The sequence below is a fragment of the Passer domesticus genome, chromosome 1, assembly GCF_036417665.1.
Source record: "Passer domesticus isolate bPasDom1 chromosome 1, bPasDom1.hap1, whole genome shotgun sequence".
In the NCBI taxonomy this organism is placed as follows: domain Eukaryota; kingdom Metazoa; phylum Chordata; class Aves; order Passeriformes; family Passeridae; genus Passer; species Passer domesticus.
In genome coordinates this window covers 143572670-143596134 of record NC_087474.1, presented here as the reverse complement: position 1 = coordinate 143596134, position 23465 = coordinate 143572670, and the positions used below count along the sequence as shown (strand labels likewise).

At 36.8% G+C, this 23465-nt stretch overlaps 1 protein-coding gene across 2 annotated transcripts; it reads left to right on the top strand.

Moving 5' to 3' along the window:
- Nucleotides 1-115: 115 nt before the first annotated feature.
- EIF3E (eukaryotic translation initiation factor 3 subunit E) lies at nt 116-23039 on the top strand. 2 transcript variants are annotated; one of them, XM_064394687.1, is made up of 14 exons: nt 116-275; nt 1982-2096; nt 4125-4175; nt 5041-5158; nt 8026-8068; nt 8519-8623; nt 10633-10758; nt 12188-12312; nt 13018-13144; nt 15070-15171; nt 15838-15947; nt 21159-21261; nt 21720-21854; nt 22878-23039. In XM_064394687.1, the coding sequence occupies exons 1-14, from the start codon at nt 186-188 to the stop codon at nt 22914-22916; spliced, it is 1389 nt and encodes a 462-aa protein (XP_064250757.1). In that variant the 5' UTR covers nt 116-185; the 3' UTR covers nt 22917-23039. The 2 variants fall into 2 exon arrangements, with proteins under 2 accessions (XP_064250757.1, XP_064250766.1); XM_064394696.1 differs by lacking the exon at nt 4125-4175.
- The last annotated feature ends 426 nt before the right edge of the window (nt 23040-23465 follow it).

Here is a 23465-nt window from a genome sequence, read left to right as displayed (position 1 = left end):
AACGGGGAGAGAAGGGGACGGGAGGGGAAGGCGCGGCCATCGCCCCCATCCCTGCCCGTTCGCCGGAGCCCTCAGTGCGCAGGCGCCAGCTCCCCACCTCTGGGGGGGCGTGGCCGCGGCCGCGCAGGCGCAGCGCCCACAAGAGCCGCGTCGCGCCTCTGCCTTTCCTCTCTGCCGGCTCCAAGATGGCGGAGTACGACCTGACCACCAGGATCGCGCACTTCTTGGACCGGCACTTGGTCTTCCCGCTGCTGGAATTCCTCTCTGTCAAGGAGGTGCGTGTCTCTCCTAAGGGTGGGGAAGCCGGCTGTGGGAGCGGGAAAGTCGTAGGCCGTACTGCCAGCTGCCGGTGCTTCCCGCGGGCCTTGGTGCGCCGCGGCCGCCGCTTCCTCCCGCGGGCCTGGGCGCTGCGCGGGCCGGGAGCGGCCCGTGCGGGATTCGGAGCCTCTCTGGGGAGGAGCTCGAGGCTCCTGTGCCGCGTGAGTCGAGGGGCGAAGCGTGCGGGGCTGCCCGGGGCGGGCCGGGAGCGGAGCCGAGGGAGGCCCGAGGGAGCCGCTCCGTGACCCGGCCGCGCAGCTCCTCGGCGCCTCGCCGGCGAGGCAGCGCAGGCTTCCTGCGCTTTCTCCTTCCTCGGATCTGGCGTAGTGGCTTTTCCTCACCTGTATTTGGAGACAGGAGAAGTCAAAGCTCTCCTTGCAGCCGCAGTCCCACGGCGTGGTGCAGTCCTGCGGCTCTCGGTGCTTGGGCCGTCCCGCAGCCGGAGCTCAGGGCCGCCTGTGGGATTATGCCAATGCCGCTAATTAATTTTAATTTGAAACCCGTGAGATCACGAATTTGTGTTGGAAACAAATATAGGTCCCTTCTGGAGTTATCCGTTGTTGGTCTTCTTAAGTATATTTTTAAGTTCTATTGCTACAAAGAACATAGTAATGCTGGAGGTACCTCAGATGAGTGCTTCCGGTACTTTAGACTAAACTATTTTCTAATGGGAGCGAAATGTATAAAGTTATGTAAATTTTGAATTTAAAGTAGGTGTTATTTTATCCTTCAGAAAGGAACTGATGAACTGTGCGTGTGCATTGAGACAACTTGACCTAGCCAGCTGTCATGTCTAGCATGTGGAGTTTGCTTCATGCCTCTCGTCTTGGGGGCACTTGTACATTAGCATTTTTATGTCACCTGAAGTCAGTTCAACAGTTAATTTTGTGGTGTTAGTGTTGAACAACACAGGGTTCAGAGCTGAATTAAACTTCTACAGATTCTTTATCTGAGATGTGCACAAGTGTGGTGTGGTGAGTTGTAATACAGTTCTTGTGCAAATATGTTTTTGAGGAATGTACTGGATTTGGCCTTTGCCTACATCTTCAACATCTAACAGCAGTTTGCAACTCACTGATAAATTATGGAATATGAACTCTAAAAAATAATTTGAAAAGTTTAAAAGTACACCATTCAATTACATAGCTATTCTAAATTTGATTTTATGCTATAGACCTAGCAATATATTTTAGGTTAATCTGCTCCACAATTAAATTATGAATTTAATCTTGTGCATCTCTTCTGAAATCCACTTTAAATAATTTAACTAGTCCTCACTGTTCAGCATTTTATTTTGTGGAAAGTATTCAGTACTTTGAAAAAAAAGTACGATTAAGTTTTTTTAATTTTTTTAATGTGTACGTAATTTTGCAATAGGAATTATTATTCCTGTTAAGAGCCTAGTAATAGTTACTTGACTTCTAATTAGCTTTTGAAGTACCTGCTTTCTATAGATAGCAGGAAATATTTGATATTTTGTCAAGAGTGAAAATGCAGAAAGGGCTTTATGGTAATTACTCTTAATGATAGAGCAGTGAGATTTGATACTTAAAACAATTCAGTTGTACAGAAGTCCATGAGCTGTGCCATAAAAGTGATGCATAATATGAATTGAAACGCCTCAACACTATTCAGATAAATCTGTTAATAATTCCTGTTTCAGATATACAATGAAAAAGAGCTGCTCCAAGGAAAGCTGGATCTCCTTAGTGATACCAACATGGTGGATTTTGCTATGGATGTGTACAAAAATCTTTATTCCGATGAAATTCCTCATGGTAAGCTGCTCATTAGATGTAAAGCTTGTTTTTCAACCTTTCTGTCTAACATAATAACTAGTGGTAATTGCTTGTTGTGTTCAGAAACTGGAGTACTGTTTAATTTGGGTGTTACCAGAAGGATGTGCAGTACTGAGATAAACAGAATGCCCTAATCCTGGGAAGTTTGGGTTTGTTGGTCTGTCAGGAACTTAATCTTTGAGTGACCTCTTAAATATTTCCATGCTGATTTGGTAATTTCAAGCAATTCGAAGGTGTTGCACCGCAGCTAATGGAGTTGCAGTAGCTTTTAATCTGTCAAATTAAACACTTGCACAGTGATTTGCTGACTTTTTCTTTAAACCATCCAGCGTGTTACAATTAGAGTTGCATTCTAAGTCATTCTGTTGATTTGTCTGTCTGTGGCTGATTTTTAGACTTTGAGAGATTTTTTTTTTTTAAATGTCTGTTTTCTTCAGTTTTGGCAATATAGGAATTGCTGCTTCTCTAGGAAGCAGCAAATTAATATTATAATGAATGTGATTTCTTACTGTTTTGTCCATGATTTTGATAACTTCTCTGTTTACTACTTAAATTTCTGTCATCTTGAGGAACATTTGGGAATGGGAAGAAAATAGATTATATAGCTTTAACTAATTTCCATTCTTCATGGGTATTTTGATTTTAAGGGTTTTCTCCCAATTCTTTTTTTTATGGGTTGTGTGTTTCATTTTGTTGGTTTCTTCCTGATCTAGTCTTTCAATATCCAATGTCTTCCTATTTCTCCATCTTTTTTTCATGTTGGTGAATTCCTCACCTTTTTCTTAGCTATTGAGACTGCAGTCTATTTTTCCTGCATCTTAGGAGGAAGAGATTTGGGTGCTGTTGCATTCTTCCTCTGGGTCTTGCTCTTTTCAGGCTCTTGAAGTTGCAGAGGTGGCCACTTGCCTCTTTGGCAGAAGAAAATTGATAGGATATGGACATTGGAGTCAATGCTTTGACCAAGTGTGTGCTAGCATTAGGTGGGAATTGTTATGGGCATGTCTACCATGACACATGGGACTGGTAACATGTAATGAGAACCAGGGGGTTCACTTCTGGTGATCTAAGAAACAGCTGTAATAATAGCTTCACCTTTAGGTTGCTTAACAGTTCTACTGATAAAAAAAGTCAGGCTGTATCAAGGCTATTAAAAATATCTCAACTCTGAATAGGTATTCCTCTTTCTTTCCCTGCTTCAGTCTTTTTAAACTGTTGACTGTTACTGTTATCAGCAGTAATTAAGGAGTAAAATACTAAAGAAGTAAGAAAGACAAGAAATAGCAATTCTACCATATTTCCACTAAGTAACTTCCACTAAGTAACTACTCCAGGTGTCTTCAGAATTCTGATTATAGCCAGTTCCTTAAGCAGATTGCCTTAGAGCATAACTTTTTAAGGTCACAGCTGTAAGAAAGTTGAATGAATTTTCTCCCTTGGAGAGCTCTTCCTTCATGAAAGACTAGAAATTTCCACACTTGTTTCAAAATAGTACAAGAAAAACACTACATCTCTTAAGATTTTAGATCATCAGTTTGGCAGGGTTTTTTTTCTTTTAATAATGACTTAGTGTTGTTTGATGTGTGGCTTTTATTCAGTTAACATAAGCAGAGCTAGTTATTTCACACATTTTTCAGGTTGCTTGCTTGCACAGCTTCCTATGTAAAGGCCTTAACTTCTGAGATGTTTCTGGTCTCTGTCATCTTCTTGTATCAGCACTTATCAGAATGTGTGCATGGACAGGCGGTTCTTGTGGAATCACTGGCATCCTTAGAAGTTTACACTGCCCTTTTTTAGGGCTTCACTGTTTAAAGTACTCAAAACTAAGTTCACTTAGTTACAATTAGAAATGTCCCTGCACGATTTATAGTTGCTTTTGTCTTGTCTTCCATGAGATCACCTTACAATTGCACACCCAGGAGATGTCGCAGGAAAACATTTTCATATTCTTAGTAAGTCTACTGAATGTTTTTTTTCATCTGTTTCTTCTTACTCTTTTATAATTCCAAGAGTCAGCTGAAGGTGGAGATAATTTCTCCTTACTGGAACACTTCCTGTCAGGCAAGTTGTTCTCATATTTAGTTTGGGTCACCATTATGGTGTTAGCCACCTTGGATGTCCTGTTCAAATATCTGTGTTGTCAAATCATGAAAGAAATGTTGACTCTCTTCACTGTGGCATTGAGTGTTCTGGTGTGTGGCTCACTTTCACAGTTTCCTGCATTTATCTCCTGGGATTTAGTCTTGGCTTCTCTGATCCCATGTGTTTCACATAGCTAATGTCAGGTGATTTTTCTTGGTTTTTTTTAAACATACACACTTTTCTAAATTTTAAGTCTTCATTTTATTGCATTGCTAGCACTTGGTGAGGAATTTGGGGTCTGTGTAAAATAATCACCATAAAACTCTTAGTTGAATTTCCTAACAGTTTCATAAAGGGCTTAATGTTTCCATTAAGCACAGTGTGTTCAAAATCATAATTTTGCAGGTTGAGCTGCTTGAAATTTTCCTGTCAATTCTTAGTTAGGTATGCTCTAAATGGTCTTTCAGAACCTGATCATCAATCAGAAGAAAATCAGTCTTCATGGTATCATTGGATTGTTTACTTTTTTGCAAGTTTATTTGGAGTAAGTGAACTTAGTTAAAGGTTGTTCTCCCTTAGTGGAAGCCTAAAGATACCTTGTCTAATACAGACTCTGCTCCAGCTGTACCTGCTCTCTGGTGGCCTCCACGCAGGAGGAAAAGAACCAAATGTTAGAAGTTTTTACTGAGTTACAGAATTGTTACACACAGCTGGATTTGAGGCTTGACTGAGAGGATGGGTAAGGTAGGAATTGGGAAGTGTTCAAGTGTCAGCACCATGTAATTACAGCTTGGTTCATGTAAAAACTTAAAGCATTAATTAAAGTCTTTTTGTTTGTGTTCAGCTTTGCGTGAGAAAAGAACAACTGTTGTTGCACAGCTGAAGCAGCTTCAAGCTGAAACAGAACCCATTGTCAAGATGTTTGAGGATCCAGAGACTACGAGGCAAATGCAGTCCACCAGGTAATTTCCAACATAATTTGTCAGGATGGCTTGTTGGTACCTCTCAAGTGTTGCTGCTGGGAATGCTTTCTGTGTAGGAACTGCAAGAAAGACATTTTTATTTTCATACAGTATTTAAGTAGTGCTTGTGGTCAGGTCACTTACTCTCTCCACCCCCAAACTGTTCCAACTTGTTGGTGTAAGGTTATGCTCATAATAGTCTTTTCAAGATGTATCCAATTTCTTTTAAATTTTCTTATGGGAGTAATTAAAGTGGAATGAGTTTGTCTGCACATTGTATCTAAGATCTATCGCAGTTTCGCCATGGTTAAGTTTGAATTGGGCTCTGTAGGAAAGAGTTTGGCTGTAGTCACTGAGGAGTAACTGCACCTTCAGCAGAAAGGTGGGCAGGTATTTGTTTGGCATAAATTACTCCTTGTTTCCTTTAGATAGGAATCACTGTTACTGCTGTTGTAAATGTGTCTGGCAAGCTGGAATAATAATTGGATCCCTTCTTCAGCCTTACCTGCCCATAAATTTTAAATGGAGCATATTGTATCAGACAGAGAACCTGTGGCTTAACTTGAATTTGAAGGTGAAGCCTGTACTTGGGTTTATTGTTGGCAAGCTTTTTGTGCATCCACTGATAATGTAACATTAGGAAGGCTGTAACACTGCTTCTGGAATTTCTTAGAAAAGCATTGAATATATAAACTTTTCGTTCTAGTCTGCAGAAATCTAGAAATCTTCTGTATGAAGCCTTTTTTTGTGAACAAACTCCCTGAAGAATTTGTGTTCCTCAAGGGAGAAGAACTTGATTAAAATTTACTGTATTTCGAATACTTTTTTTCTTGCCTCTGTTCCATTCTTTGTGTTGTTTTCATAATTTTTTATAGATCAGTTTAGATCTTGGTCAGTGCAGAAATGGTGAGGTTCAGTGTATTATGTCTCAATGCACGTATGGAACTAGATGTCAGTAGGAATCATGAAATCTGTTAGATTTACAGCACATCAGGAGAAGTTTGTTTTCCGTTCTGATACCACCGGAATGTATGTAAGCTTCTGCTGTAAAACCATTTTGATCTAAGTAAACTATCTTTGCATCTGATTTCAGAATGGATGTTCATGTAAGGTAATTACATAAAGAAAAAGGAATTACATTTGTTTATGACTTATGTTTATGCAAAGCCAGGAGTCACTTGCTTTTATAGGTATGGCTTTGAAAGTGAAAGTCTCAGTTACTGTGGCAATTGAGCCTGTCTTAAAACTTCAAATCTAATTGAACATACAGAGGTCTTGTCCAATTCTTGCTTTGCCTTTAGCCAGATTTTTTAATGCTAATTAGCCTAGAAAAATGTTAATAAAATACCAGAATTTCTTGGGGAATATGCTCTGTTACTTGACTTTTGATTCACAAAAGTTGGTCAATAGTATGTACTTCAAATTGGAAATGCCTTGTGTTGGGAGCAAGAGTGACAATACAGTCAATAAATGCATGAAATATGACTTGTCTAATGCTACAGAATATTAGCCCTACTACTCATCTGCAGCAAGTTTTGATTTAGAACTGGTACGTGACTTGTGTTTGTAAAATATCTGGAAACTTCACAGCTCAGAAATTCTGGTTTTGGTTTTTGGCTCAGGAGTAATTCTAATCCAGATTATTTGGGTTAGATAGTAATAGATAGAATTGGGCTGAAATATGTTCCATATGTCTAGACCTGAGTAGTGTGCTGTAGATAGTAGAAACAAGTTCTGATTCTTTTGGAAATTACTGCAGATGATTCTAAATCTGTATCAAATTGATATAGCTGCATATTATCAGGACTTTATATCATGACTTTTGATCCATGATGGCACTGTTTGGAATATCCATCTCTGGGAGATAAGTAAAGGAGATTTTGCAGGTAGAAGTTCTTTCAAGAATAAACCAAAACATTTCACTACTCTAAGCAGCTGTTGGAGGACATTGACTTAAAAATTACAGTGATAGTCAGTATTACTTATCCTCGAAGTATGTTTTACTGGAACCCATCCATGAGATTATTTAATTGCTTTCAGAGGTATGACTGCGGATTGTCATTCTTGGCTCACTTGGCAATTTGCCATTTCCCTGTAGAATCTTGTACTATAAGTTCTAGTTAAACAAACTCATATCTTTGCAGTCAGTTGATTTCAGAGTAAATAGGAAAATACTCTCATACCATTTTTATTGTATCTTTGTCTTGGGGAGTTTGCAGCTTCCCTCCTGGAGGCTTAAACTTGTCTTTGATATAGGTAATAATGCTTGTTCTTTTAGTATTAATATTAAAAACAGTCTTCAGAGATGTGCTCACATGATCATAGAAGTTAAGAACTTAGTAGTATGATTATGTTTTATGGTTCTGTGTTCTGCACATACTGGCTGTGGTAGAGATACTCTTGTGACCCACTCTGTCTCAGTGCTAACAGTAGGAAAAGTTTCCTTTCTACTTTGGTTTACTTTAGTCTTTGCCAATTTTTTCCTATTTCTTGTTGAAGTCAAGGTTGTCTAGAGTAACTGCTCTGGAATTAGAGCATAAGAGTGGGAAGAGCTATAATTCAGAATTTAACTTTCATACTGAAAGCTAAGGATGCTATCAAATTTAAAACAAGTTTCCACTCTTTCTTAACTGTAGTTACTGTTACAGGTGGCATTCATTACTTAAAATTAGAATGATTTTAAGATTTTTGAAACTACACGATATAGTAATAGATGCAGCTGTTCTTGAACAAGTGGAAGAATTTTATTTCAAATTCATGCTCAGTTTTTTTCTATTTTGCCTTTAAAATATGTTGCATTGTGTAGTATTGCATGGTGGCTACCAATTTATTTTGTGAAACAAGTGCTTTCTATCCTTTTATTATAGAGATGGTCGGATGCTGTTTGACTATTTAGCTGAGAAGCACGGGGTAAGTGTTGTAGCTGCTGAATTCAGTTCTAAGTGTGTCCACCCAACTTCCCTCACACCTGACAGCATTTTGACCAAGTGTGGCCAGGTATTTTGTCCTGTCTTCTGTCTATATAGCTAATAGGTAGAATTTCTAATATTAACATATTTAAGCCTGTGAACTTTTAATTTTTATAACAAAAAAAGAGCTGAATGTTAATGCTGGCTGCACCTGTGTAACTTAGGTATGCTTTGTAATGTAAGATTTCACCTTTTTCTGGTATTGGTATAAACCTTAATTCCATGGCATGGATTGAGAATATAATAGTTTTCTGTTGTCTTTTCCTATGTACAATGTCTTTTGAAAAGCTACAGATTTCAAATTTTAATCTACCATTAAAATAATCTTGTGACAGTGTGTTGTTTTTTTTTTTTCCCTAGGAAATAAAAGCTTTTTTGTATTCCTTTTCAGTTTAGGCAAGAGTACCTAGATACACTCTACAGGTATGCAAAGTTCCAGTATGAATGTGGTAACTACTCAGGAGCTGCAGAATATCTCTACTTCTTTAGGGTTCTGGTAAGTTTTGATTGGTTGTTGGTTTGGCATTTAGTTTATTTGTTTGTTTACTTGCTGTTATTTTCAGTGAAATACTTAAAGAAGTAAATTGTCTATATTCATTGTTAGCATGTAATACTTTATAGCTTTTTGAGGCAATTACTGTATGCTAAAGTTTACAGTAATGGTTAGTAATCGTCACTATGGTTCAGCAATTCTGTTATTTTCAAGTAGAACTCAGAATTGTTCTTTGAATTTGTATGTCTTGTAACATTTAATTATATAATACAATGAAGTGAATACTTGGTTTTAAGAATACTTAATTTTGTGCACAGATGTAGTCAACAGCAGTGAAAAACTTGCAGGTGGATTGCATGTAATTACTGGTAATGGTGAACTGCCATCTTCTTATCTGAACTCTGATCTGTTCTCTCTTGAATTCTGTGATGGATTTAAGAGTATAAGTCATCTCCCTATGAAATGTAGACAGCTCAGATGATGAATGTATAAACAGATCCATCGTCTCTGAAGCAACTCTTTTCATCTTGTTGTAATTCATATCATCTGTTACTGGTGGGAGTGAATTTTGAGAATAAAGATTTGATGTCTTGTAAGAATCTTAGCACAGTAAGTTTGTTGTTGGTGGTCAGTGAATGTGCTGCTTTACTAACAAATGGAAATTTAAGGTAACTGCTTGAAAATCCAGATAATGTAGCTTGAACAGCTGCAGTACCTAAAAGCAGTTATTGTGAACATCTACCTCTAAGTGATATGGAACCAGCACAGAGCATGTGAACCTTCTCAACTCAGTGTCTGCTAAACTGGCACTTGGGTTGCCTGGAAGATACACTGCTCATAATTCAGTATCTCGTAGATTTGTGCAGTAATTGTTGAAAACATGTAGCGGTTTGTACCTTGATGCTTTTTCCTTGCTAGTTTGTATTCCCATCTAAAAGTAATCTTAACTCTCTGAAATACTGCTAGAGTAAACCACAAAAATTTCTGTAATTGACTGTAATTAAAGAAGAAAAAGTGGGAAATGTATCTTTAATCGGAAGAACAGGGCTTAAAGGTCGAATGAGTTGAGTTGTTAGTCTAAATTTTGATGCTAAAGCTGACTTTGAGTGTTACAGGTTCTTTTTATGTGCCAGCAGAAAGTGAAGGTTACATATGTAGGTTTGTGGGTAGCTGCCCTTAATTCTTCGTGCCTTTTTTCTGGGCATAGCATTATGTTCTAGTATGTAACCAGTAACCTCAAAAACTAAAGTACTGGTTTTGTGCTGGTAATAGCTTAGTATAAAACTTTTGTTATTAATTCTCATAGGAGAAGATTTGTTTAAAAGCCCTGTGGGATGAAACATAGTCTGTGAAAGAACTATTGTAACCAGTCGAAGAACAGAATTTGGCATTGTGAATGGCACAGTGCAGCTCATTCCTGTGTAAAACCAACACAGCTTGACCTTAGGACTGCCCTTCCAGGAAGCAGGTTCAGTGCTGCCGAGTTGCAGTTCCACTGGACATTGCTGTCACAAGTACACTTCTGGGCAAGGCATTAGCAGGGAGAGTTTGGAATGCTAGCTTTTTGAAGGTGATTACTTCACGAGTAATCATAAGGTTACAAGTTCTTTAGGAACCTGCCTTGTAATAACCTTGTTTTACTAGTTTAGAAGCATTTTTTGTATGGTGGAACAAAAAAAGAAAACCCAAAATAAATTTGGAACCAGTGTGTTATCTGGTGCTCAGCCATTTTAATTTTTTTTAACTTAAACTGCAGCAGCATGGATCTTTGTCTTTGACAGGATTCCTGGTTTCCATTTAAAAAAAAAAAAATTACTACTGTTTTTTGTTCCTGTGGCTGAACTGTTTTTCTGAAAGAGAAACCCACTAAATTTGGAGAGTTAGGATTATGCAAAATTGATATCGTGTAAATAAAAAATACTGCCAGAAAATACTGTTTGTAATTTTAAAAGTAAATAATAATTTTTAAGAAAATACTAAGAGTCTGACTTTGTTGCTATTGTTGAACATAGGTTCCAGCAACAGACAGAAATGCTTTGAGTTCTCTTTGGGGAAAACTGGCATCTGAAATCCTGATGCAGAATTGGGATGCAGCCATGGAAGATCTCACAAGACTAAAGGAGACAATAGATAATAATGTAAGTAAAATCTTGGACATCTTAGCGAGGTTAGAGGTGCTAGTACTCAAGTGTTATTATAAATCACTTGCAGTCTTATTTGGGAATAGGTTGCCACCTTTTCATTTGATACTTTCGTACTGGCAGTGGGAAAGTCCAAGGATGCTACTGAAGAAATAATGAAACATTCTTTTTCAAATTGCTTGCCTCTTTAACAGGTTAGACTCTCGTCTATATTTTCAAATAGATTTCCAATAAACAAAAAAATCTTAAGGATGTATTTGAGGGCAGGGTATCATTGTGTGAAACTGGTGTTTAAATTTCAGATAGTTATAGTATTCATCTTTGGTAAAGAATAGAACACATGTGAATAAACAATATTATCTGAGGAAGAGAGTGCTTTTGACAGAAATTGCAATCAGCTTGTATTTGGAAACAGTTTTCAGCTAGTGCAGCTTTCTTAACAAAACTCTCCTGAGTTTAGATGAGTACCAAGAACTGAAAGGGTGAGTGGGGCTGCAGTACTAATTCAGAGCAACTGATGAGATTAGGGACCTCTCAGTCTTCCTCTTTGCTTGTGGAGCTTCCCTGGCCATGTCAGAGATGTGACAGTTTCACTCTCCTGAACCAGTCTTGAGAAAACAGGTTTTTTCTGTCCCCCAGTTGTTCTTTGTCTATATGGCAGATAAGTAGTGTTAACAAATTTTCTTCTGTAATTTTGTTGTCTCTGTGATTCTGTATGGTTATAATAGACTATTTGACTTGTTTATTAAACTCCCAAGATTTTTTTAAGATTGAATCAGAGCAGTTTGTTGTCACACTCTTCAGAGTGAGGATTACTTGCCATGTCAGTTCATCCCCAGTGTGTTGTTTTGCAGTCTTGTTTGAAATGCTGTTGAAATTTGGAGCTAATACAGGTACTTGGAGCTGAACCCTTGTTTGTCCATTATCAGCAGGTTTAAATAAAGATAACTGGTTTTTTTGTCTGAAAGTGATTATAGAGTTTCATCACTGTCTGAAGGTCTGTGGCAAAAATGTCTTGTGAAGATTTAGAAATGAAGTAAAACAGAAAAGATGAAAAAGCGAAGTAGTTACTCAGATCACATCTGAGGAGGGAATACAAGGAATTCAGAATTAAGACAGGAAGTAATTTAGGTCAGTATGGTGCTCTTGTAAAGCTAAAATCTGCTCTTACCATAAAAAAAACCGTGAATTTCAGGAAACAGTTTGGAATACAATATTGGAAAATTTATCTTGCTTATAACTTTCAGTAGATTTACCATTGAGATGACAAAAAAGCTGGAGGTCAGACTCAGCCTGACACTGATGACAGTTATAAAAAGCTGATGCAAAATCACAAAATTTTGGGCAATTACAGGTTTCCATGGATTAGTATTCAGGCAAACTTTGTGTTGTGTTTGACATGAGCCAGTGTTACATTTTCTTCCAGTCTGTCAGCTCTCCACTGCAATCTCTTCAGCAAAGAACATGGCTCATCCACTGGTCTTTGTTTGTGTTTTTCAATCATCCTAAAGGGAGAGACAACATCATTGACCTTTTTCTCTATCAGCCGCAGTAAGTTGTGTTGTACCATTGGGGGGGGGCTTTAAATCAAATTGATGGCAAATGATAAAAAGCTTGCTGAGCTTAGGGCTGCAGGGTGAAGGTATTGTTCTATTCTGATTGTAGAAAACTATTTCAAAATATTCTTGGGAAATCCAAGACTAAAAATGAAAATTGAAACACTATCTAGTTGTGAGAGAATTGAATTATGTGTAGATCTAGCAGTCTTTATTGCTCTCCTTTGAATGCTCTCTGATAGCTTGATACTTTTCTTATGTTGTGGTACCCAAAACTTCACCCAATACCAAGGTGAAGCTGCCCCAGTGCAGAACAGAACAGGACAATCCCCTCCCTTGCCTGGCTGGTGATTCTCTGCCTGATGTCCACCAAGACACAGTTGGCCCTCCTGCCTGCCAGAACACACTGTCACTCACATTGAGCTTGTTGTTGACCAGGAGCCCCAGATCCCTTTCTGCTCTCCAGTTTCTGATTCCTCAGTCTGTACATAGATCCAGTGTTGCCCTGTTCCAGATGCAGAATCTGACACTTGCCCTTGTTATACTTAATACAGCTGGTGATAGTCCAGCCCTCTGATTTTTGTTGGGATCTCTCTGCAGGGCCTCTCTGCCTTTGAGGAGTTAAGAGCTCCTCCCATTTTAGTGTCATCAGCAAAGTGCTGTATACCTTTGAGTTCTTACCTATGTTTTTTCTTTGCAGGTATCTCAATGCAATTCAGACAATGTGCCCACATATCCTCAGATACTTGACTACTGCAGTCATAACAAATAAGGATGTTCGTAAACGTCGACAAGTGCTGAAAGATCTAGTCAAGGTTATTCAGCAGGTAAGGACTGCAGTATCTGATATTTTTTGCCTCCTTTTTAAGGAGACTTCATTATAACATTCTTCTAGTAATATATCTGGGTTAGGTATTTTGATACTTGTTTTTTTGTCAATGAAAGGTTTTACTGAAGTAAAATGGATATCAGTCAGTGGGAGGATGGAATAATTATTTTTCTCCTTCCATATACATGAGCAGTATATGTACACATACATGCAGTAGAGTATGCACGCTGTTCTTATTTTCTGTATTATTACATGCTAAAAATCCAGTGAGATGTGAAATGGCTTTAGTCCCAGTTCTTTTTCAGCTATCTGTACAGTAAATTGTTGTATGAATAAGGGTTCTTTCTTGGATTTCAAAACCACTGAATTTTGGGTGTTGATTTGAATTCACATGCATTCTCTTGAAAATGGTTCTGTTGTCACTGTGACATGAGGATGGAGATACAGAGAAGAGCAATAAAAATTGCTCTGTAGCAATCAACAGGGGTTTAAGGCCCAGATTTTTATCTGAAATCACCAAACAACTTGTATACAAATGAATGCACTTCAAATACTTGATAATGTTGTGAGTAATAAACATTGTATCTCTGGGTGTATATATATAAAGTATGACAGTACAGTTATTATAGGCTAGCAGTCAGTTATATCCACTTCAGTCATTTGGGAAACTGCAGAGCACAGTCAATGCAAAGATCACATTTTAGCTACAATTTAATCTGTTTTTAAGCATTAGTGTTCACAAAAAGTAGCATAAGCAAAAAATCAGTGTTAATTGTTGTGACTCAGCTTTTATCTAAAATCTGATTGTTACATTGAGCTTCTAATATAATATGAATTTCTAATACTTGAAGTAAGTAACATGTTAGAACTTCTTGCTTTTGTTTAATCATGCACACCATTAGGGTGTTCATTTTGAAAATACCGACTTGGGCTTCGGTTTTGAAGTCACCTATCAGATTTCTTAGTACTCTTCTAACTCTGTATAATTATATATCTATAATATAATGATATTATAGATATATAATATCTATAATGATATTAAATGACGATGTGGTAGAGATTTTATAGATTTTAAATAACTTGTGGCGCAAGTATTGAACTGATAGATAGGCAGTCTGTTTATTGAAATTGAAAGATGCTCATTCAAGACCATTTTGCAAATAATGGTTAAAAAGTGCAATTCTGATGTGAAAAAGATGTATAGAACTGAATTTTAAACCTAAATAATGAGATTGTAAGTACAGTTCTTTGGAGAAGGAAATGATAACGTGTCCATAAATCAAAATATCTCCTAGGAATTCCCTTAGTCTGCTGATTTTTACTGTATGCTAAAGCAGATACTGATACATGCTGATTTAAGCTGTTTTATAATATGCATTAGGAACACTTAAAGGGATGTTTGTTACACCTGAATTTACACAATTGTGTATAGATGTAGTGTTGTCTCTGTCTGGTAATTGAGAAAGTTGAGTAACTTCTGTAATGCCAAAATAAATTGAAATAGTTCAGGTATAGAAAGTAGCATTTTTTGTTAGGTGTGTTGGCTATAAAAATCATTCAGTTTCAAGTATGAAGGATTTGGTGTTGGAGTCATCTTTGAAATCAGAATTTAGGAAAACTGTTCTATCTTATTGTATGAAATTTAGAGGTTTGATACAGAGACAGCTCTAGTCTCTTGACAGTTTCCTAGCCCAAAGATTGCAGCAATAAATACTGAAGGTGAAACTGCACCTCTGGTTGTTTTACCAGACTGTTGGGAGGAAGCACATTTTTGTAGCTTTTATAAGAGGAATTTGGAAGTTCAGCTTTTTTTAAGGTGATATATGGACTTGTTTTCACTGTTAATTTTTTTAAGACTATAAGGAATACTTGAGTGACCATGTGGCCTTGATTTCTGATGTTGTTCCTAATTGTTTTTTATAGGAGTCCTACACATACAGGGACCCTATCACAGAGTTTGTGGAATGCTTGTACGTTAATTTTGATTTTGATGGAGCGCAGAAGAAGCTGAGAGAGTGTGAAACAGTAAGACTTAAAATATTTATAAGACTCCTTTTCCTCTAAATACAGACCTCTAAAATTCACAATGGACTGCTAATTTGTTTGAAGTGATGTTTGATTACATTGCCGGTGTTTTCTGATAAACTTAAATTCATGGTTGGGTGGTGTTGGGTTTTATGACAACTCATTTTGTAACACTTAACACGTGACTTACCGTTAAGGGTATAGCTTTAATGTTATAATAGTGTTATATTTAAGGAATTCTAGAAGAAGAAGCAAATACGTAATCATGCATTTGGCTGAGCTTCAGGTGTTCCATTAGAATCTGAGAAATGCTTGAAGAAAAGCTCGTATTTGCCTTTTGTTGTGAAAGATGAGTAGGGAGTCAAATTTTATGTTGAAAGGATCTTCAGTAGTTAGGACTGCATTAGAGTTTGTCTACAGCCTTACTCGCTTTTTGAGTCAGACCTTAGTGATCATATTAGCATGCAATTTAAATTTAGTAAGATGCTGAACCATGAAAAATATTGTTCATCTGTAGCTTTTTTGCCACATCTTTGAGCATAGCAATAATATTTTAGGTATACTGTGGGCTGCTCTTAGTTTTTGGCTTTATTTGCTGGCAGTGTCTACCAGTAGGTTTCTATTGACACGTTTGCTCTCATGTTCCCTTTCTGCTGGTACTTGCAGGTGCTTGTGAATGATTTCTTCTTAGTGGCGTGCCTTGAGGACTTCATTGAGAATGCCCGTCTCTTTATATTTGAGACTTTCTGTCGCATCCATCAGTGCATCAGCATTGGGTAAGAGAATGTCTTCATTCCTCAGTTCGGAAAATCAGTCATGGAGGACAGTTTGACAAACAGTGCAAACTTCAGGAAGTATTCAGTTGTTAGGTAAAATCCTAATTGAAATCTCATTTGCATGGTATTCTTTCTAGTTTTATAACTCTGATGTGATTTACTTGAATTATATTTCAGAGTTTAATTATTGTGTGTAACTGCAAAACAACCTCTCTCTACCACCCCTGCCCCCGCCAATTAAGCAGTACTTTCAAGCTAAAACTGGTATGGTTTTAAGTGGGATCTCTGCTGGATTTAATGGGAACTTCCATACCCAGTGTCACCAAAATCCTGGTGACAGTACCTCAGTTGGGCCTCATGTGGGCCTCAATTCACATGTTGAGGTAGAGTGTTAATATTAAGTAAATACAAACTGCAAATACAATAATTACTTAAATTTATTTTTATTTGGAAGATACAGATACCCATGTCTCTCTTATAGGTATGTTCTTTCAAATTTATTGAATCACATTGCCTTTTTCATTAATTAAATAGAAAACTATGGATTTTATTCCCTGTGACACAAAGTGATTCAGCTGTAAGAATTGTTATTAACAAATATGTTTGTTGGTTATTCGGATTTATTTTATAAATGCAGGCTTTTCAAATGGATGAGCTCTGATGCCTCTTGTATATATTTTAAAAAAACTAAATGGGAAGATATTATGTATGTTTGAGATCTCTTTCCATTTGGCCTTTGCCCACATTTCCCATATTTCCACATCCTTTAATTAAAAAGGAAGAAGTGAAAACTCTGAATGCTATAAAAATCTCACTGATAGAGAGCAATGCAGAGATCCTTGAGATAGGAAAAACGAAGGTTGTTGAATTGATCAAGTTCAATGGAGTCTTGTTACTAGCTTGTATCCAGAGCAAGTAAGTGCATTTAGTCCTCTGAGGCAAGGATTTAACACTGCCCGATTTCAAAGGAAAGGATTTAAGAGAAAATTGTCTGTTGTAAACTTCTTGGAAGGATTGCTTTTTTATGGATAGTTATGGTTGGAAAAAGGACTGATTCTTACTATTTTTAATCTTTAGTCACTGGGTGACATTTGTCTTCATTGCCTTGGGAAATTTTTTTATCCTTTGTATCAGCTTAAAATAGTCAGTGGCTTTGATGTAAAAGGGAAACAGTGAATTAGAGCATTTTAGTCAGCTGTGGTGTATTGGGTTTAAGCATATAGTCCTAATAGGAAATGGAACTACATACTGTGAGCAGAGCTTTTCCATACTTAATATTTGTTTTTATAAGAGGGCTGATTTTTTGTCTGAAATCACTTTAAACAGAGTTTCTGTGGAATATAAAGCCCAATAGTGTCTTGCTCTTTCTTACAAATTCTTTTTGTGGATACTGCACATATTCAAGTACAAGTTTTCAATGAAACTAGATGTTTAAGCTTTTTTAACTAGAGACTGGATGTCTTTCTAAGAAGTCTCCTCTTACCTGACCCCAGTCAAGGGGCAATGACTCCTCAATGTGTACATTAAGAATTTTTCAAGTCTTGTATCAAAAGATATTGATAAATTGTGGTCAACATACCAATGATTTATTATGGCAAAAATAGCAAGCTTTATCAAATTTTGTGGCAGATAATTGCCATTTATTTAGTTTTTATTACTTACAGTAATAGTTCATATTTTTTGTGCTATGTGTGGTATTTCAGCTTTAGGTATGATAAAAAAATATTGTGGTTGGCTGTCCTTGTTATGTGTGAGTGGTTCCTAAATACGGGTAAAAGTGTCCTTTCTTTGTAAGCATTATAGTGTGTTGTGAGGGAAGTGATAGATTGGGAGTTGAGATGTTTATCTCAGAGTGACATGGATATTTCTACCACATACCCTTAAGTTAATTGCACATGGAGTCGTCAGTAATGAGGTGGTTCTCAGTAGGTCATTGTGTTTTTAATGATGGATATCAGCCTTAAATTTCTTTGCAACCTGGAACAATCATTATATTTAGGCTGATTAATTTAGATACATAAGTATTTTTTAGTGTATTTCAGAGTTGCTTTTGAAGAAATTAGCCAGTTGAAATTAATGTTTGGCTGAGACATAGTTCTTGCATTTCTTTGTTTGCAAGTGATTTCCACTACTAATCTGGAGCAAAAAACTAGATGGTTGTAACACAGTGCTTGATGAGTACTGCTTAGCTATTCAGAATGAATTGGAAAGCAGTAGGAAACTTGCTATTCCTTATATTTGCTTTATCAGTTGTAACTTAAAAGTTTGCACATCCCAAATCACCCTGTGATTGGTTTGCTGTTTGAAATATCGTCTTTAATGGGAGTAATAGATGAAACTAATTCTATTTTTATTAGTTTGATATGCCTGTATTTAATTGGAGAGCTGGATAGGCTTCATTCTTCTTTTGTACTGGACATACAAGAAAACTTTATATAAGATGGGCTTGTTCATATATGAGCATGTGAGGATTTCAGTTAGCTTGCCATTTAAATAAATGAAAACTTAAATAACACTAGCCTAGCATGACCCAAATAAGTGAATTTCCTTATAAAACTAGGGGACAGAAATTATTTTAAAATCTGCCATTTTAAATTAACTGTAACTAATGGTAGGCCATTCTTTAAATTTTAATTCAAAGTGTTTCATTATAATTGACTTAATTTTTATTGAATTGTATCAGGAATCTTTATAAACGGTGGTAGCCTATAATACAGATTCTGTTGCATTGTTTTCTTAATGATATTAATATGCATTTGTAAATCTAAACGTGGCACTGTTGCTTCAGCTGTCAAACTTGAATGAGGCTAAGCTGTGTTTTTTATATCTCAGGAGTTTTAAATACATGTTCTAACTGTGATAGGAGAATAGTAGTGTTTGCTACAGAATTATAATCAGGATAGATCATCTTGCATTTGCTCTGGAAAAACAGAGTATACTTTTTTGGCCGTGTGTGTTACTTTACCAGGAAAATACCTCTATGTTATACATCCATTCACTTTGGGTGGTCCTGGCTGCTTCAGGGTAGGCTGCAAGGAGACTGAGAGGGAATCCAGTTGCCACAAGTGCTGGAGGAAGGTCATCTTTTGTGTCAAAGATGTGTTCAAGTTCTAGATTTTTTTAACAGATTTATTCTTTATTTACTAAAAGATAGTTGCTACCTGATAACATCAGTTGTTTTATACTAAAATTTAAAAATTGTGTAAGTCTCAAAGCAACAAGGTGAGATAAAACAGATTTTACATCCTTTTTACTCTGTCATTTTCATTCTTTGATTTTTAAGTTTTCCAGACATATGTGCAGGAAAATAATAGTTGTGTTACTTTTGTTATGTTGCTAGATATATATTTTAAGTTTGTTAAAAAAACGCTTTTTAGTTGAAAAAAGCCACTTCTGAAGCAGCTGAGCTAGTATTAAATTGTAGATATAATAGAAAAAGGTAAAATTATTTGCTATGAACAAATGCAAAATACTTCATAGTTTCTGGCTTGGAATGATTCTCTAGAAATCTGTGCCTTCTTCCCCTCTTGTTAGATGAAGACTTTAAGGAAAGAGGAAAGTGCAGGTGCTGTAGATTGGAAATCATCTGGTTTAATGCTGTGAACCCAATTCTAGCTCTGAGCAGGTCCCACAGCAGTATTCCATTATGCTGTTTAGTCAGGAATCCACAAGTAAATCCTCCTACCTCCATGGAGGTTCCACACTAATTCAAAAGCTCTGGGTTGCTTAATCCCCAGTGTAGTGGCAGTAGCCTTTCTTGTGGTCATCTGGAAGGGAATTTACTTTATCTAAATCTTACTAATGTTTCAAAAAGAGAAATGTGAGCATTTTACTCACCCTCATGTACTTTCAGTTTAAAATGTCTTTAGTTTCAAGTCAGATGCTTAACATCACTGATTGGGGGTAATAAAATTATTGTACTTTTTTTGTATTGAAGTAGATCATGTTCTGTCCAGGTGACTGATAATTCCACAAAAATTTCCATCCCTAATGTCTTCTGCTCTCTTCTGCCTTTACATTTGCTCACTCAAACACTTCTTACCCATTTGTTATTTTGCTTAAGTGAGTCAGTGTAAATCCAGTATTTTAAGTTATTTGGGTTTTTTTTTTTCTATTCACTTCATGTTTATCTGTGGAAAAAAATGGAATTTGCCTTTATAGTTGGGAGAAAGGTAAGAGCTCAAGACCATATAGGAGAGACAGCTGTATAAAGAAGTGTAAGTAGAAGTCCAGTCACGTAGATGAGCTTACAATTGATAGTCCATAAAGTATTTACTTGATGCAAATAACCATCAAGAAGAAAATCACTTTTGCAAGTGGATAAAAAGATGTTTAGGCAAGATTCTGTAAAATGGTGAGAAATTGACCCTTGTGCAGCTCAGTGCAGCCAGCTGGCTTTTTAGTCGTGCCTGTGGCCTTTACCTCATGTTTGTTACCTTAGTCTGCAAGCTGATGGAAGAATGAGCGTTCCTAATGCCCTGTGTGAGCCAACTGCCAGCAGGAAGCTGAAGGAGTTAGCTGGAAAGCCACAGGAAGCACTGTTAGGAGGAATTATTCCTGGACAAGGGTGCTTGTTTGATTAAGATTTCCTTTCTGTGTTCTCCCCCTCTTCCTTCCTTGAAGTTGCACAAGTTTTAGCATAGTGTATCTGTCATATCTTCTATACCAAGCTCTGTCTCATGGGTCTTGTTCTGAACTTTGGAGTCAAGTTTTCTTGCTAGACATTTTTTTTGACTGGGTAATCCATACTTTTTTGACTGCTGATTCCATTAAAGTAAGAATAAAAGCAGTTTGGGGTTTTTTGTTTTGTTTTATAATAGTGGTGCTGGTTTTATGTTAATAGTGAAATTACTTATATGGCAGTTTTTCCAAGAATGTTTGTGTAGACAAGGTTTAATAGATACATAGGAAAATTGTGCAGGTCAGGATTTAAAAGCAGTATGGTGCAGTTCAGAATGAATAGGTATATGCTTTGGGATATGAATTCCTTATTTGCAGTGGGGGTGGGAGATGTGCAGGAGAGCATGTATGTAACTTTTAAAACCATTCCAGTCCAATTACAGTAAGCTTCCCAGCTATGCAGCATTTATTGAATCTTGGACTATGCCATACTTTGTGTTGGAATATGAACTTGTATTCCATAGTCCCTTATTATGTTTACCAACATCAGAGAGATTGTTTTGCCATTTAATAATTTAATTTATCTTTTAGTATGTTGGCAGATAAACTGAATATGACTCCTGAAGAAGCAGAAAGATGGATTGTCAATCTGATCCGAAATGCGCGATTGGATGCCAAATTGGATTCAAAGCTGGTAAGACTACATAGAATCATGGAGTGGCTTTTGTTGAAGGACCCTAAAGACTGTCCAGTTACAGCCCCCCTGCAGGGACACCTCCCACTACACCAGGTTCCTCAGGGCCTCATCCAACCTGGCCTTAAGCACTTCCAGGGATGCAGCACCCACAGTTTTTCTGGACAACCTGTTCTACCCTCATAATAATCTAATCTAAATTTGCTCTCTTTAATTTTAAAGCCAGATGGATCCAAGTGAATTTGTTGAGTTTTTAATTAAATTTCTTTTACTTCATGGGCAAAGAAAAACAATAGAAATCAAAACTTTCTGTTCCTGGATAAACTGTAATGGATTTCATTTTTTGTGTTTTGTGCTTGTCTGTAAGACCTGTGAAAGTTTTGAAAGCAGAGTATTACATTAAAGATCCTTGCATTTTGAGCAATTGTTAAATTTGTTCTGTTTTTGCTGGGTTCTAGGGCCATGTAGTCATGGGCAACAATGCAGTCTCACCTTATCAACAAGTGATTGAGAAGACCAAAAGCCTGTCTTTTCGTAGCCAAATGTTGGCTATGAACATTGAGAAGAAACTGAATCAGAGTGGTAGATCTGAGGTCGGTATGAGTTTTGTTTTTCTTAATTCTTGCTCTCTTTTTTTAAAGAAAGATAAATTTAAGTATAATTCTTAACCTACGCCTTAATTCACCAGATGTTCTAATACTAGAAAATATGTTGGAAAAGATTTTGTCATGGGGAGAATTAGACAGTGGTTCTTGCTTTCTTTTAGCCTTTCTCTTCATCATTAGATTTTATTCTGTTGCATAACTGTTTCTGTCGTTTGCTGCTCTGCTTCTTTTAAATGGTGTCATTCACCACCAGGAAAGGACAGATTATGAAGTGTGACACTTACAAAAGTAGTTATAATACTTTTCCAAGTGAGTTGTACTCAAAAGTATTGTAAGTGCTTATGTGGTATTGAAAGGAGAATGAATGGTGCTTAAGATTAGAATATGGAGGAAGAATTGTGCAAAACCCTGTTAAAACTTTTAAGTGAAATTCTAGAAAATGTAGTTAAGTCATTGAAAGGTTTAAGTAGTACCAGTGAAAATGAGAAAGTTGGCTAGATGATCTGGTTTTGCTTCCCTCCACATTACAATATGAGAAGCTCTGTGAGGCAGAACAGCACTGTAATAGGGATGGCTCTCAGGCCCAGCCATACATCTTTAAAACAAACAAACAAAAATAAACCACACAGTAGAAGAGCTTAAGCATTATAAGCTTTATTGTGCTTGCTCAGTGCTTGGCTGAAATACTGGTGGAAGTTGGACAGGCAGTGCACTGTTCTGTTAATGGGAAATTGTATGAAACTTGTGTATCATTACTTTCTTTAAAAAGATAGCTGAAAAATTAGTCCTAGATTTATACTGGCATCTTCTAGAACGTCTCCTTTTTGAAACTAGTAGCTTGGAGGACTCTAGCTGTACAACTCAATTGTAGTATGTGTGTCTTTAATCTTTATTCTTATTGGGTACTCTTCATTATTAACAGCATTCCCACTGTTTAAATTAATGTGTTATAAATTTCATTAAGTGTTAGGTAATATAGTAATTTCTTCTAATCTTTATTCATTTTTTTAGGCACCCAACTGGGCTACTCAAGACTCTGGATTCTATTGAAACACTTCTGCAGTGGGGACAAATTTCTTTATTTGACTAAAAAGCACATAAATACGTAATCTTTCTGAGAAAAGTAATTATGTGTTAGAGCTTATGTTATTTGAATAAAATTGGCTACTTTTATCGGTCTGTGTGTGTTTGATTTAAATAGATTCTTATGTTTTATAAGGACTTTTTAACATCATAGTATTCTACAGCATTTTTGATCACATTTTGCAAAATTTAGGATGTCATTGTGTTAGGTCTGTTTGTACCAAGGGATGCTTTTGCTCACAGGGCTGTCTGAGTTTGGAAGCAGGGATTTATAGATTTTTATTACCTGTTGCAAACATTGCATGTTAAAAAAAATTAGAAGTGTGTGGGACAAACAAATAGGCCACGTTTGAACATGTGGTCACAAGTCAAAATCTTCTGTGCTTCCATATTTTTGTTTGTTACAGGAGGAAGCATGGAAGAGTGAAGGCACTTGCAGCCAGTATCTTCTGTGAAACCTAACATAGTCTACATGTAGAAGAATTTGACTAGATTTCTGTCTAGAAATTTGACTAG

Excerpts from the sequence above, each read along its gene's own strand:
- EIF3E (XM_064394687.1), top strand. The coding sequence starts at position 186 with ATGGCGGAGTACGACCTGACCACCAGGATCGCGCACTTCTTGGACCGG. Across the intron at positions 8,069-8,518 it reads ATTTAGCTGAGAAGCACGGG|TTTAGGCAAGAGTACCTAGA; the intron begins GTAAGTGTTGTA and ends ATTCCTTTTCAG. Across the intron at positions 15,948-21,158 it reads CATCAGTGCATCAGCATTGG|TATGTTGGCAGATAAACTGA; the intron begins GTAAGAGAATGT and ends TTTATCTTTTAG.